This window comes from Chanodichthys erythropterus, chromosome 1, assembly GCF_024489055.1.
Source record: "Chanodichthys erythropterus isolate Z2021 chromosome 1, ASM2448905v1, whole genome shotgun sequence".
Taxonomy (NCBI): Eukaryota; Metazoa; Chordata; class Actinopteri; order Cypriniformes; family Xenocyprididae; genus Chanodichthys; species Chanodichthys erythropterus.
The window spans coordinates 1,634,040-1,650,186 of record NC_090221.1 but is presented as its reverse complement, the minus strand read 5'-3'; the positions used below and the strand labels follow the sequence as shown (position 1 = coordinate 1,650,186).

Here is a 16,147-nt window from a genome sequence, read left to right as displayed (position 1 = left end):
GAGACTGTCATGTGTTGGTCCGCACGGACAACACTACGGCGGTCTCGTATATCAACCATCAGGGGGGTTTGCGGTCTCGCCCATTATCAAAGTTGGCCAGCCGCATCCTCCTATGGTCCCAGGGGAAGCTCCTCTCGCTGAGAGCAGCTTACATCCCCGGGCGGTTGAATGTGGGAGCGGACGCCCTGTCGAGGCAGGGCGCGAGACCGGGGGAATGGAAACTCCACACCGAGGTGGTGGAGTTGATATGGAAAACTTTCGGTCGAGCTCAAGTCGATCTCTTTGCCACAGAGGAGTCAGCTCAGTGCCCTCTGTGGTACTCACTTCAGCACCCAGCACCTCTAGGGCTGGATGCCATGCTACAGACGTGGCCGAGGCTACGTCTGTATGCATTCCCCCCAGTCTCAATGCTCCCGGGAGTTCTGGAAAACGTTCGCCAGGAGAAGGTCGACCTAATATTGGTGGCCCCTTACTGGCCGACCAGAATATGGTTTTCAGACATAATGTCTCTACTACACGGCTCTCCCTTAGAGCTTCCTCTCAGGCAGGATCTCCTGTCTCAAGTGGGTGGCACGATTCTCCATCCCCGCCCAGAAATGTGGAAACTGTGGGCCTGGCCCCTGAGGGGGCAAGGCTCATAGAAACTGGTCTCCCAACCGAGGTTGTGGAGACCATCCTTCATTCCAGAGCTCCCTCCACGAGGAAGTTGTACTTATACAAATGGAAAGTGTTCTCTCTGTGGTGTGAACAGCATAATTTGGACCCGGTCCATTCCTCAGTCTCAGACGTGCTTCGGTTCCTTCAGGAAAAGTTCTCGGAAGGTTTAACCCCTTCCACGCTGAAAGTATATGTGGCCGCTATTTCGGCTCATCATATCCCTGTAGGGGGCTCCTCGCTGGGTCGAGACCCCCTAGTAGTACGCTTCCTCCGTGGTGCACTCAGGTTGAGGCCTGTGGTGCGCACAAAGACCCCGACCTGGGACCTCACTATTGTGCTCCAAGGGCTGGCTGAGGCTCCCTTCGAGCCAATAGAAGAGGTGTCAGACAAGTTCCTGACACTCAAAACTATCTTTCTCTTGGCCGTCTCTTCCCTGAAGAGAATTGGTGATTTACAAGCGCTGTCAGTCGCTCCATCCTGTCTTGAGTTTGCGCCTGGTATGGTGAAAGCCTTTCTACATACCAGGCCGGGATATGTTCCAAAGGTTCCGACGAGGGTCCCAGGCCCCATTGTACTGGAGGCTTTCTGCCCGCCTCCTTTCACAAATGTGGATCAGGAAAGAAAGAATCTGCTTTGCCCTGTAAGAGCACTAGATGCGTATGTCCACAGAGCTGCCCTGTGGAGAAAAACAGAACAATTGTTTGTGTGTTATGGGTCCCCTAAGAAAGGGGGCCCAGCATCTAAACAGCGGATGAGCAAGTGGGTGGTCGAGGCCATCTCACTTGCATATGAGACGGTGGGGCGCCCGTGTCCTTTGATGGTGCGGGCTCACTCCACGAGAGGTATGGCCGCGTCCAGAGCTCTTCTGTCTGGTGTCTCTATGGACGACATTTGTGGTGCGGCTGGATGGTCATCCCAGCACACCTTCATCAGATTTTATAATCTTCATCTTAATATCACTCCGGGGGCCAGGGTGCTACGAGATAGCAGCCAGGCACTTGGAGAGACGGCGTAGTTGGGATTGCGTTCCCATCACGTCATCCGACGTAGCGTCGATAGTTCCCACGAAAGGGAACGTCTCGGGTTACGAGTGTAACCCTTGTTCCCTGAGTAAGGGAACGAGACGCTACGTCACGTGGCCGTATCTCCCGCATACCTGGTGCGCTTGCTTCAGACAACCTACAGAAGCTGGCGTGCTTTGTGTTCAGGTGTGCTTTATAGCTTCCTGATCCGTGACGTCACCGCGTGCTTCACGAACACAAAATACAGAGGGTTCCCATCACGTCATCCGACGTAGCGTCTCGTTCCCTTACTCAGGGAACAAGGGTTACACTCGTAACCCGAGACGATTTCATTCTCTAAAACAACTGATATTAGGATCATTTGTCACGTGAGATTTCACCTTTGCTAAAGTAGGACAAATTAAAAAACTGTAAGATTTAACACTGGAATCGGGAAACGCACCGGCGCGCTTTGCAGGATTTTTTTCACATTGAAGCAAAACAGACTTAAAATACTCCATTTTTTTGTCATAGAGACAGAAATAATATATCAGTTGAAACTATAGAGTGTCTTTTATTTGTGTAGCCTACAGAGTAAAAACACAATGTTGTGCTTTTTGTAAAATAAAGAGAACCTCTGAACGAAGACCAATCTGATAGTTCTTAGTAAATGAAGTGTAACTTGGTGAATACTAATGACACAAATGAGACTTTTGTCTAAAGGAATGCCTGTTCTTCATTGAGTCATTTGTGGATGAAAGGTGCACAGAGCGCCCTCCGGCTGCAAGTATGAATTGAAAACACAGTATCCAGTGCCCATAGTGATGACAATAAATATTACTCCTCTGTATAGAAAATTGACAAACATATATGAATCCATCAATATTTCTCCAAATGTGCATGCTTTTAAGCTAAAGGTCTATATGAAATGCCATAGAGGTAACATGAATGTTCAGTCGCTTTGCATCACAGAAATGCATTATATTTTGAAGTATATTAAAAAGGAAAACTGTTATTTTAAACTGTAGTAATATTTCACATTATTGCTGTTTTCTGTATTTTAATATACAGCACGGTGAGCATGAGACTTCTTTTTAAAACATTATAATAGTAATGTGTCCAATCTTTTGACTGGTACTGTAACTTAAACTATAATTGGCCTATACAATTTTCTTCACATGATGTGCAATAATACATGCATGCATGAGATCACAAATCATGTTTTTTTTTTTTTTGTCAAGAGTGGACATTATATTAAAATGAATACAGCTGATATGACCCTGTTATCAGAGGGTTTGTCTACCTGACTGAAAGGGCTCATTATGCAGGTCATTATGCGGTTCTTTGTCTTCTCAGGTGTGAATCACAGCATTATTCATGAAGATTAACACCTCCACGCTGTTTCATGACAAAATGTGTCTTACAAAATTTAAATCAATATATAAATGTTTGATATGAACGAGTAGGCAGGATATTTTTTACATTTTGAAGCATAAATTCTAATCAATGCAAAACGACAAGTTTTGTGTGTCATTTCCTCTTGCCATATCATGATAAACTTTAATCCTTGTTTTTCCTTCTTGACACAAACAGTGGCCGTATCTGATGGAGAGAGACAGGTGAGTAAATAAAGACTGTAGAATTATTTCATTACCACATCCATGTTCAAATGACTCAATGTTGTTTTCTTTATGTGACCAGCCTGAACCTGAGCTTATCGTGTGCCCGATGGACTATTCATCCATGTGTGGATCTGATGGAGAAACATACAGCAATGAATGCGAACTGTGTGTTGCCATCAAGTGAGTTCAAACAAAGTACTGTAGGTTTAAAAGCAGTTAAAAGTCCCTTTCAAACTTAAATTTTCACTTTATTCTCTCTTTTTTTTTTTTTTAGGGAATCAGGAACTGAAATCTCTGTCATGAAGCAAAGCAGATGCGATGAAGATCTGCAGGAGTGACACAGTGAATTTACACACAGTGAATTTCACACTCAATTCATTAAATATTTGGCTCTCAAACAGCACGCTTACACAGCACACCGTGAACACACGGAAGGCGCATTTCTTCATTCATTTAACCCCCAACTTCCCTCTCTTACCCGTTGCCCATCATAAAACAAACAATTCATGAACACATAAATAAATGAATATAAGTTAAAAGCACTTCCCTCTCCCAAGGTCGGGGAGACCCATCCGTAGGGGATAAAGCAGAGCACGGGCAACTCGTGTCATCCGCCGGGGAGTGTCCCTTCACAATAAGGAGGCGGCGCTTAAGTCACAAGTCCATTCATAAAACAGGGGGGGAATTGACAAAACGTATTCTCGTCACTTTATAATATTAAGGTGCTATGAAGTGTGCCATTTGGGACAGGGCCTTCATATGCAGTTTTGGTCTTGTGGACTTACAATCTTGTCACCTTTCGGCGAAATTCACTGTTTTCAATCCAAAATAGGTCATTATTGTGATTCATCTAGATCCGATGAAAGTGTGGGTGTGTTGCATGAGTCACGGTGAATGACATCAGGCTTATTCGAGACGTGTTTGACATCAAAGTCCAGCAAGAACGTTTTGGAGAGCAGACAACTTATTTCAAGGTTTAATTTTTCAATTGCACAATAAACTAAGCATCCCAGAACACCTGAATGAGTTAAAGTAGATTATACTGATTTCATATAACAAATAAATTAATATATAAATAACATATTGTTAAGAAAATATACAGCTGCCATTTCAGTGATGTTATTCTGTTAATGTTTTGTCTATTTTTGATCAAATAAATGCAACCTTGGTGAGCTTAAACATAAAGAATTTTATTAATCCTTTTGAAGAGCAATAGGCCTACATCTTATCAAAATGAACAAGAATTTAAGAACAATACCATAGATATATCTAAGTCCGCAGACACATTTATACAGGTTTATTTCAGTTGTTACAGGCAGTGATGTAATTAATGATAACTAATAAAATACAGAGTTTAAAAACACCGCAAAGGAAGAGCACAACGAGCTGAACTCATTGTAGATGATAGTTGAAGGTGTTCTGCTGTTACACAATGTATCTGTCATTGTTACAGACCAACGCACAAATCGTGCATACTAATGAAAAATTTAGTGATGGGACGGTTGATACCGGGGCTCCGATGCGCTGACGCAGTTTTCAAAGCACTATGGTGTGTATCACACACTGTACCGATGCTTGTATCGAAATGACAATATCACATGATTGATTGCGTTTGAAGCTTCAAACGTCATGCAGTATCGGAAAGTCGAGACAGCTGGTTTGAAAAAAAATGGCGCTTCAGCTGATACATAAAGGAAAATGCATTTAATCATGTTTTATTGGGGTCTCAGAGACCCTGAACAGAACATAAGGGTTAAACAGCTCACTAAAAATATTTTTTTAATTACTCATGTCAGTTATGATCACATCATTGTATATTTTATATTATTGATCAATATGTGAATCCGTTGACCAGGTTACACATGACACGAGTTGTGGTCTCATTGACACAAATTAATTTAGATGAGATTACATCTGATTAGATAGAACTGATTCAAAACAAGAGCGATTCAGTATGTCACAGACTTCCGAAGCTTTGGTCACATGCTTTTTCAAACCATAGATCTGCTCCGCGATGATTTAGATATGGTGGAAAGAACAAGTATGGCCACAAGATGTCACTGTGTTAAATGTGCACTGTGTTAAAAGCTTTGAGTAATTAACCATTTTTTGGCACAATTTGATGAAAGCCTCGGTTTCCCATCACAAGAAAAATGTACTGTTTCCTAGAAGTAAACAACTGTAGTTTAGGCATAAGTCAGCAGCAACGCTGAGAATATAGTTACCTTTATGGAATAATCCACTAATGTGCTGAGATACAATGTGAACTAAAATTCTTGCACGTGCAATTGCGCATTGTCTGCTCCGCCTTCGGAAACCAAAAATCTCCTAACACCTGTCCGCTCCCACATTCCTCTCCACCCATTAAACAGGTTAATCTCCATCCTTGAGCTCCAGAGAGGTTCAGCTCAGTGGTGTAGTCTATGCGATACGCAGGTATATGTCGTATACCAACTAGGAATGTTCAAGGATTTCTGTATACCCACTCAAAAAAGCGCGAGGATACGTAACCAGCCAATAAATCACAAAATATGATTTGTGGTTTGATGCTTTTGACATGAAACAAAGTCTCATATTTCTCAAAGTCTCAAGTTTTATATTTTGTCCATTTTACTTAGGAATAAAAAAAACATATACCGTTTTGGCGCTCTTTAATGTGTAACTTAGGCTGCATTAATATGCGATCACCATGATCCGATCAAGCAGATCAGATCATTAGCTAATCAGGACACAGTGCGTTTATATTTGATCACATTAAGTGGCCTCTGTATCTGTATCTTAAGTTTCCCAACATTAATCTTATATGGTGAAAAAAAATATTTTTAGACGGATTTCATGATTGAAAAGAGCATGCAAGCATTTGTGTTGTTTGTGTAATATGTAACGGCAGAATCTGAACACTTTGTATTAAAGAAATAAAACAACGCACATCACATTAAAGAGCATAATTAGAACTAAACAAGTGTAGGATATATGACACCAGATAATGACTTTGTTTACTTCTCTTCTTCTGCTATTCAACCAGTTCTCCAGCCCTCAACCTTGCCTGCTACCCAGCCATCGCTGTCTCACATCACTCCCTCAGCTCTACACCAGCCTCCTTTCACTGGCGTGGCTACGCCTGGGGCCTGCTGTGAGCCAGCCTCAGGCGATGAGGATCCTGCAGCTCCGCCTCTGGCCTCAGGTAACGTCGTTACACCTAGACTCATCGTCCTGACTCCTCCGCCTCTGCTCCTTCCACCCTTGTCTACAGCAGTGACCATCAAGCGTTCGGCTCCACTGGACTCCCTCGGTCCTGCGACTCCGCCTAGGTCACACATCGCCATCACATCGCCACGGACCTATGGGTCGTTCGAGTTTCTCCGACCCTCCACCCCTACGGCTCCGATGGGCTCAGCCTTCCCTCAGACTTCGCCTCAGCCCTCAGTCGTTCCAGCTCCACCTCAGCACTCCGGTACCCTGCTCTGACTCAGAGGTCATCAGCATCACTCCGCTCCTTCGTCTCTCTGTCTTCGCTCATGGATCCCTCTACATCGGTTGCATTGCTTCCACACCTCCCCAAGGTTGTTTGGAGCGTTTCACCACCTCGGCTCCTCCCTCCAGCAACGCCGCCGTGGGTCGCCGTGGGTCGCCGTCCTGGCTGTGGCCTGGAGCAACATCTGGACTCCTCTGCTCAAGGCTACCACCTGGATTTCTATAAAAAGATGTGACCGCATACCCAACTTGCAAATAGTTTATTTACCAACATTTCGGCAAAAAGCCTTTGTCAAGGTATAATTTCACTCCAAGTGGAAAGAGCATAAATATACAATCAACAGGTATATACAATTAATCCCAATCAAATATACAATCAATCAATAAAGTATTCTAAAAAACTGTCCAATCATCTGGTGAGATCGTATCTGCCTTCTTCACCTGTCACAACACAGACTATATTAACACCGATTTTGGAAGGTAACTATCGATGTGGTACATGTATCCAATGTAGTTATAATTACTGATGCACCTCTTTTAAACATCCACATACTGGGAAACCTATCCCTATTAAAGGTATAATAAGCTGTAAAACTAAATCGGTTATTTATCTTATAACATGCCCATGCAGGAAATCTTACGTAGCACGATTCGTTGTAGCAACATGAATTAAACATTGGCTGCACATTTTGTTGAATTTAATTATCCTGTTTCCTCTTTACATTATATAGGTATCGAGCGAGTGTCTCTACCCACGAGAGGAGGTGATCTTGATCGCATTTTACTCAAACGTGAAGCCTATTGGATATATACATTAAGAACTCTTACTCCTTACGGTCCGAATGTTGAATTTGATCTAAGCTGTTTTCTATAAGTGTTTCTTCTACTTTTTATTGTTGGTGATATTTTCTATTGATGATGTATATTTATTTTTGTCATGTATATTGGACCGTTTTTTAGAATACTTAATTGATTGATTGTATATTTGATTGGGATTAATTGTATACACCTGTTGATTGTCTATTTATGCTCTTTCCACTTGGAGTGAAATTATACCTTGACAAATGCTTTTTGCCGAAACGTTGGTAAATAAACTATTTGCAAGTTGAGTGTGTGGTCACATCTTTTTATAAACATCTGAATTCATCTCTCCTGACTGGCACCTAAAATAGCAGATTTCACCACCACCTGCACCTCCCTGGACTTCACCACCTGTACTTCCCTGGACTTGACCACCATCTGCACCTCCCTGGACTTCACCACCTGTACTTCCCTGGATTTCACCACCACCTGCACCTCCCTGGACTTCACCACCTATACTTCCCTGGACTTCACCACCTGTACTTCCCTGGACTTCACCACCACCTGCACCTCCCTGGACTTCACCACCTATACTTCCCTGGACTTCACCACCTGTACTTCCCTGGACTTCACCACCACCTGCACCTCCCTGGACTTGACCACCTGTACTTCCCTGGACTTCACCACCATCTGCACCTCCCTAGACTTCACCATACTCTAACCCTCTCCCGGAATTTCGCCCTCTATAAGTCTCCTTCCTACCATCTCACGGCGCGAGGATGCGCCTTTCCGGGAGGGGGCGATATGTTACATGTACACTCTGTTTTGGACTCATTCTGGACTTGTTGTTGTTCCATTTCCCGCCACTAGTCACTCACCTTGGTTACTCATCACCTTAATCACGTTCAACTGTGTCCAATCATCCCCTCATGTCTCTATGTATATAAACCCTGTGTTTCCTGTGTAGTTTTGTCTGGTATCGTTCGTGTATACGTTGGTGTATGTTCCTGTGTGTTTCTAATCTCTCCTGTTGGATTTCCTAGTAAAGGACCTGTTTTGTCTATATCTTCTTGTTGTGTGCTTTACACACCAGCTATTGTAACAATGAGTTTATTGAATTCTTTAAAGTGTTTTAATATGTGGTGTTTGTTTTTAGGAAGTGTAATAAAGGTGTTTTAATGCATATATTTCAGCTCTATGGAGCCCATTGGTTCATATGCAAGAGGTTTGCATGTGCTGTCTTTTGGATCTTTAACATGGGTATGAGATTGTTTGAAGCACTAAAACATTTTAATAGGTTGTGTTTGTCTTGATATAAATAATAAAGGTATTTTAATGTGTGTGTTTCAGCTCTACAAAGCCCAATTGTTGCTCTTGTTGTATCTGTTTTTTTTTTTGTTTGTTTTTTTTTGGTTAACAAGAGCATGACCAGTTGCTTTTGCTAGTAGGGGGCTTAGGCCATCCGAGAAAAACATGCAGAACTATAGCTCTATGAAGCTGGAGTTCCTTGCCCTTAAGTGGGCAGTCTCCGAAGAGTTCAGGGAATATTTGTTGGGTACATCTTGTACTGTGTATACTGACAATAACCCATTGCGATATTTGGATACAGCCAAACTTGGTGCAGTGGAGCAGAGGTGGGCGGCCCAGTTGGCTGCTTTTAATTTGACTTTGAAGTATCGCCCAGGGTCTTGTAACGGCAGCGCTGATGCATTGTCCCATCAGTATATGGAGCCACAGTTAGCTGCAGCTTTCAGGGTAGGAAGTAATGTGGGGAGCATGCCTTTGTGTGTTCAGTCTGAGATTGTCACTCTTCCAGGTTGTTCAGGGGTGGATCTTGCATTACTCCAGAAACAGGTTCCAGTTATTGGGCCTTTCTTGGTTCATTGGAAGAAAGGTAAATTTCCGGGTCCAAAGGATTTAGTTAAGTTTGGCATAGGCAGTGGGAGAGGCTTAAGGAGAAAGATTCTGTATTATATCATTGCATTTATGCTCCAGACGGAGGTAAGGAGATCTTTCAGTTGGTTCTGCCTCAGTGTTTGCAGCGGAATGTGCTTTCCAGTCTTCATGACAACCATGGACATCAAGGCGTGGAACGTACTTTACAGTTGGTACGATCTCGCTGTTATTGGCCATGTATGGCAAAAGATATAGAGAAGTGGTGTCATGAGTGTGGAAGGTGCATTCTGGATAAGACCGTACAACCTAAGGTTAAGCCCTTTATGGGTAGCATTCAGGCCAGTTGTCCACATAAGGTAGTGGCAATAGATTTTACCATGCCAGAGCCAACCGCGGATGGTAGAGAAAATGTATTGGTATTAACCAATGTTTTCTCTAAATATACTCAAGCTTTCTCCACAAAGGACCAGCGAGCTAGTACAGTAGCAGAAGTGTTGGCTGAATTTGTTCGGTCCTCCTAATAGGATTCATTCAGATCAGGGCAGAATTTTGAGAGTAGCCTGATACAACAGCTCTGTAAGCTTTATAATATACAGAAGAGTCGTACTACACCATACCATCCACAGGGCAATGGTCAGTGCGAACGGTTTAACCATACACTACATGACTTGTTGCGTACTCTCTCCCCTGACCTGAAGAGGCGTTGGCCACGGCACCTTGCCCAGTTAGTTTATGTATATAATATCACAGTTCATCAGTCAACTGGTAGGACTCATTATTTGATGTTTGGGCGAGAACCTCGTTTACCTATTGATTTTGTGTTGGGTGTTGAGGCAGGGGAGGAAGGGGAGAGTTCTGTAGAAGAATGGGTGAAAGAGCACCAGGAGTTATTGGAGGGGGCTTATGATCATGTGAGGTGGCGGTTGGAGTCAAGGAGGCAACTCCGAGATCAGAGTCAAGAGTCTAAAGTTACAGATACGGGTATTGAGGAAGGTGTTCTATTTTACACCCGTAAACATGCTGTGAAGGGTCGTAATAAGATTCAGGATATGTGGGACTCTACTTTGTATAGAGTAGTGCAGCAGCCTAAGGAGTGGGGGGCTCTTTACTCTATTGTTCCAGTAAGACAGGATGGCCCCGTACGGCAGGTACATAGAACTGAGCTTAGAAGTGCACCGATGGCCACATGTGGAGTTGATGAGATACCTGGGGCTGATGCACAGGATGAAGTTGTAGAAGGAGATGAGGTAGAAATGTATCCTTTGGGATCATTGTGTGCTGAGTTCCCTGAGGATATTGCCCCTGTCTCTGAAAACCAATTGGGGTTCTCAGTTAGTAGAAGGCCCTCGGAGATCCTCTATGATGATACCATTTACCAAGTAAGAAATGACCATGTAAGAACCTAAGTTATTTTTTTTACATCGCCGGGTCGCCGATGCATTTGGAGGGGGTGGAATGTGGCAGGTGACAGTGAGGGAGTAAAGTTACGTATTGAGGGGTGTGGCTAGCTATGTATAAAGATTGGCGGTAGGAACGAGAACGGTAGGTGCGTTTGTTTCTGGCAGGCAGAAATAGATCAACACTCTTACTGTTTGTTTGCGAGAGGTTCGTGTGTGGATTTTTCTTGGATCTCGGAGATGGGTATGAGTTTATTGAATTCTTTAAAGTGTTTTAATATGTGGTGTTTGTTTTTAGGAAGTGTAATAAAGGTGTTTTAATGCATATATTTCAGCTCTATGGAGCCCATTGGTTCATATGCAAGAGGTTTGCATGTGCTGTCTTTTGGATCTTTGACATGGGTATGAGATTGTTTGGAGCACTATAACATTTTAATAGGTTGTGTTTGTCTTGATATAAATAATAAAGGTATTTTAATGTGTGTGTTTCAGCTCTACGGAGCCCAATTGTTGCTCTTGTTGTATCTGAGTTTTGTTTATTTTTTTTTTGTTTGAATGCTTTGGTTTGGGTATATTGTCTAGTCCGCCCAGGTATTTAAATCGGTAATTGGGCTGAAAGATGTGGTTATGGACCTTTGGGTGGACTAGTTTCATTTTTGTGTTTTTTGTAATTTGTGTTTCCCCTATTGTTTTTTTTATACTTTACAAGGACACTATATGTTTAGTGTTTGAGCAGAGTTGAGCTATTTTTGCATGTAATTTACTTTTGATGAATTGTGTGAATCACAAGGTTTCTTTTTATGATTTTTGTTTATTTTTGTGTGGTTTTATGCTCAACTCTGGCTTGGTTACCTCCATATATAGAGTGTCCTGTATAATAACTTTGTAAAGCCATCAATAAATCTTGGGGATTTATTTAAACGAACCTGAGATGTGTTGTTGTTTATTTAAAGGACCTTCTGCAAAACAGAAAAAGTCCAAACAGGGTGATATTGTGACATACTGATAAGCCTCATCTTTCCATTATTGTTACACTCTAAAAAAATGCTGGGTTAAAGTTAGGTTGAAAATGGACAAACCTAGTGATTGGGTTAACCAGCAGCTGGGTTTAATGTTTGCCCAACCTGCTAGGTAGTTTTATGTAACTCAACTATTGATTAAAAATGACTATGGCTGGCTTAAAATTATCCCATAGGTTGGAAATTAAAAATCAGACACATGAGGCAATACTTGAGGCAACAATAATAATCAAAAGGTGAACATTTATTAATAAACAATTTTTATGCATGTTTATTGCTTAATTATTTTATTTAATATTAATAAATGTTAATTTCCAACATATTTTGGGTTCATTTTAAGCAAGCAATACAGCAATTTTTACATAATAGTAGAGTTAAATAAAACTACCCAGCAGTTTGAGCAAACATTGAACCCAATCGCTGGGTTAAAACAACCCAATTGCTGGGTTTGTCCATTTTCAAACCGTTTGGGTTGTTTTTAACCAAAGATTTTTAGAGTAATAATAGTTGCAACTTCCACTCCTAAATGTGCATTGAATCTTGCCAGCAGTTAAAATTTATGCTCCAGGACCATATTCAATATCACATCTAAGGCTGTCTTAACTGGCTGAGTTAGATGGGGATTGACACTAAACAGTTGAAAATCAGTCCAGAGTCTCTTCAGCTGTAAATGTCACTGGCTGTTAAAGTCTTTTGTTGATTATAATAAACTGACATGTAGATAACACACACAATAAGCTGTCTTTCAGAATGCTCTCATATATAGAGCTTTAGCCTATAGATCAGATGCATACCATATGCATTACTGAGCCACACGGTGCTTATGGGGTGTCGCTCCGGGACGGGTTAGTATGAGGCCAGGAGGGAAAAATCACAGTATACTCACTACAAAAAACTAGACTACACCACTGGTTCAGCTTGAGGTAATTTGCAGCAAGCACTACTTGTGTTCAGAGGAGGATCCACGGTACTGATATAAATAGGCGGATCATTTCGTCAGTTTTAGTGAGTTCACTCTCAAGTCAGGAACAATGTTTGCACGTGGAGTCATCGTCCTTCTCTGTGTCCTAGGTGAGTAATATCATGATTTCATTCTCTAAAACAACTGATATTAGGATCATTTACCACGTCAGATTTCACCTTTGCTAAAGTAGGACAAATAAAAAAAAACTGTAAGATTTAACACTGGAATCGGGAAACGCACCAGCGTTTTGCAGGATTTTTTTCACATTGAAGCAAAACAGACTTAAAATACTCCGTAATTTTTTTGGTCATAGAGAATATTTCTCCAAATGTGCATGCTTTTAAGCTAAAGGTCTATATGAAATGCCATAGAGGTAACATGAATGTTCAGACGCTTTGCATCACAGAAATGCATTATATTCTAAAGTATTTTAAAAAGGAAAACCATTATTTTAAACTGTAGTAATATTTCACAGTATTGCTGTTTGACTATAATTGGCCTATACAATTTTTTTTTTTGTCAAGTGTGGACATTATATTAACATTAATACAGCTGATATGATCCTGTTATCAACTTTAATCCTTGTTTTTCCTTCTTGACACTAACAGTGGCCGTATCTGATGGAGTGAGAGAGGTGAATAAATAAAGACTGTAGAATTACTTCTCTCCATGTTCAAAAAACTCAATGTTATTTTCTTTATGTGACCAGCCTGAACCTGAGCTTATCGTGTGCCCGATGGACTATGAACCCGTATTTGTAAATGTTCATTCAATGTTTTATTTTTGTGAACAGCCTGACTGCAAGTCTTACCCGTCTGAAGGATGCCCACTGAACTATTCACCCGTGTGTGGATCTGATGGAAAAACATACGGCAATGAATGCGCGCTGTGTGCTGCCATCAGGTGAGTTTAAATCAAAGTACTGCAGGTTTAAAAACAAATTAGTCACTTTCAAACTTTAATCCTTAATCTCCCCCCCCCCCCCCCCCCTTTTTTTTAGGGAATCAAATACTACAATCTTAATCCAGAAGCAAGGCGAATGTGATCAATCTCTACAGGTGTGACACAGGAATGACACCATAATTCAGCTTGACAGACCTTTACTCAGCATTATTGTGCTCATGTTTCATTTATTATAATCTGAATGTGTAACGGCTGTAGAATTACTTCTCTCCATGTTCAAGTAACTCAATGTTGTTTTCTTTATGTGACCAGTCTGAACCTGAGCTTATCGTGTGCCCGATGGTCTATGAACCTGTATTTGTAAATAATTCAATGTTTTATTTTTGTGAACAGCCTGACTGCAAGTCTTACCCGTCTGAAGGATGCCCAAAGATCTATGATCCCGTGTGTGGATCTGATGGAAAAACATACGGCAATAAATGCGAACTGTGTCTTGCCATCAAGTGAGTTTAAACAAAGTACTGTAGGTTTAAAAACGAATTAGTCACTTTCAAACTTTAATCCTTTCACCCCCCCCCCCCCTTTTTTTTTTTTTTAGGGAATCAAATACTACAATCTTAATCGTGAAGAAAGGTGAATGTGATCAACCTCTACAGGTGTGACACAGGAATGACACCATAATTCAGCTTGACAGACCTTTACTCAACATTATTGTGCTCATGTTTCATTCATAATAACCTGAATGTGTAACGATTGTAGAATTACTTCCTTCCATGTTCAAATAACTCAATGTTGTTTTCTTTATGTGACCAGTCTGAACCTGAGCTTATCGTGTGCCCGATGGTCTATGAACCCGTATTTGTAAATAATTCAATGTTTTATTTTTGTGACCAGCCTGACTGCAAGTCTTACCCGTCTAAAGGATGCCCAAAGATCTATGATCCCGTGTGTGGATCTGATGGAAAAACATACGGCAATAAATGCGAACTGTGTCTTGCCATCAAGTGAGTTTAAACAAAGTACTGTAGGTTTAAAAACGAATTAGTCACTTTCAAACTTTAATCCTTAATCCCCCCCCCCCCCCCTTTTTTTTTTTTTAGGGAATCAAATACTACAATCTTAATCGTGAAGAAAGGTGAATGTGATCAACCTCTACAGGTGTGACACAGGAATGACACCATAATTCAGCTTGACAGACCTTTACTCAACATTATTGTGCTCATGTTTCATTCATAATAACCTGAATGTGTAACGATTGTAGAATTACTTCCTTCCATGTTCAAATAACTCAATGTTGTTTTCTTTATGTGACCAGTCTGAACCTGAGCTTATCGTGTGCCCGATGGTCTATGAACCCGTATTTGTAAATAATTCAATGTTTTATTTTTGTGACCAGCCTGACTGCAAGTCTTACCCGTCTAAAGGATGCCCAAAGATCTATGATCCCGTGTGTGGATCTGATGGAAAAACATACGGCAATAAATGCGAACTGTGTGCTGCCATCAAGTGAGTTTAAACAAAGTACTGCAGGTTTAAAAATGAATTACAGTCACTTTCAAACTTTAATCTTTTTTTTTAAGGGAATCAAATACTACAATCTTAATCGTGAAGAAAGGTGAATGTGATCAACCTCTACAGGTGTGACACAGGAATGACACCATAATTCAGCTTGACAGACCTCTACTCAGCATTATTGTGTTTCATTCATTATAACCTGAATGTGTAACGATTGTAGAATTACTTCCCTCCATGTTCAAATAACTTTTTTTTTTTGTGACCAGCCTCACCCATCTAACATATGCCCACTGAACTATTCACCTGTGTGTGGATCTGATGGAAAAACATATGACAATGTATGTATGCTGTATGCTGCCATCAGGTGAGTTTAAATCAAAGTACTGCAGGTTTAAAAATGAATTACAGTCACGTTCAAACTTAAATTTTCACTTTATTCTCTTTTTTTTTTTTAGGGAATCAGAAACTGAAATATTTATCGTGAAGCAAGGCAGATGCGATGAAGGTCTGCAGGTGTGACACAGGAATGGCAGCATAATTCAGCTTAACAGACCTTTAGTCAGCATTATTGTGTCTCATTCATTATAACCTGAATGTGTAACGGTTTAATCCTTGAATAAATGCTGCATATTGAAGCTGTTCTGTTTTCTCCCTTGAATCTTGGAAAGACGAGATAAAATAGGTGAAGATTTACTTTGAAGGATTCACACGGATCATATCTAGAGAGCAGAATATCATTAAGGGTGTGTGAGCTTTTGTTAGATTAATGAAGAAGGGTCGTATTTAAAGCAGAATCATCACCGATGTCCAGGCCGTCCAATCACAGTGCTCAAAGATCAACACCTACCATATATGGCATATTAAGAAATATAGATAATTGTATGTGTGAGTGTATAAG

At 41.1% G+C, this 16,147-nt stretch overlaps 1 protein-coding gene across 6 annotated transcripts in view; it reads left to right on the top strand.

Annotated features, from left to right (window-relative positions):
* LOC137019393 (ovoinhibitor-like) overlaps positions 1 to 15,884 on the top strand; it is a 70,073-nt gene extending 54,189 nt beyond the window's left edge. For 5 of the 6 annotated variants that reach the window (XM_067384842.1, XM_067384832.1, XM_067384850.1 and 2 more), the window contains 9 exons: positions 13,832 to 13,889; positions 14,128 to 14,237; positions 14,333 to 14,390; positions 14,629 to 14,738; positions 14,835 to 14,892; positions 15,131 to 15,240; positions 15,315 to 15,372; positions 15,516 to 15,613; positions 15,705 to 15,884. In XM_067384842.1, the coding sequence (XP_067240943.1) occupies positions 13,832 to 13,889; positions 14,128 to 14,237; positions 14,333 to 14,390; positions 14,629 to 14,738; positions 14,835 to 14,892; positions 15,131 to 15,240; positions 15,315 to 15,372; positions 15,516 to 15,613; positions 15,705 to 15,768 (724 nt within the window). In that variant the 3' untranslated portion in view covers positions 15,769 to 15,884. The remainder of the gene's footprint in view (positions 1 to 13,831; positions 13,890 to 14,127; positions 14,238 to 14,332; positions 14,391 to 14,628; positions 14,739 to 14,834; positions 14,893 to 15,130; positions 15,241 to 15,314; positions 15,373 to 15,515; positions 15,614 to 15,704) is intronic. The other variant, XR_010895012.1, reaches the window with a different exon arrangement.
* The last annotated feature ends 263 nt before the right edge of the window (positions 15,885 to 16,147 follow it).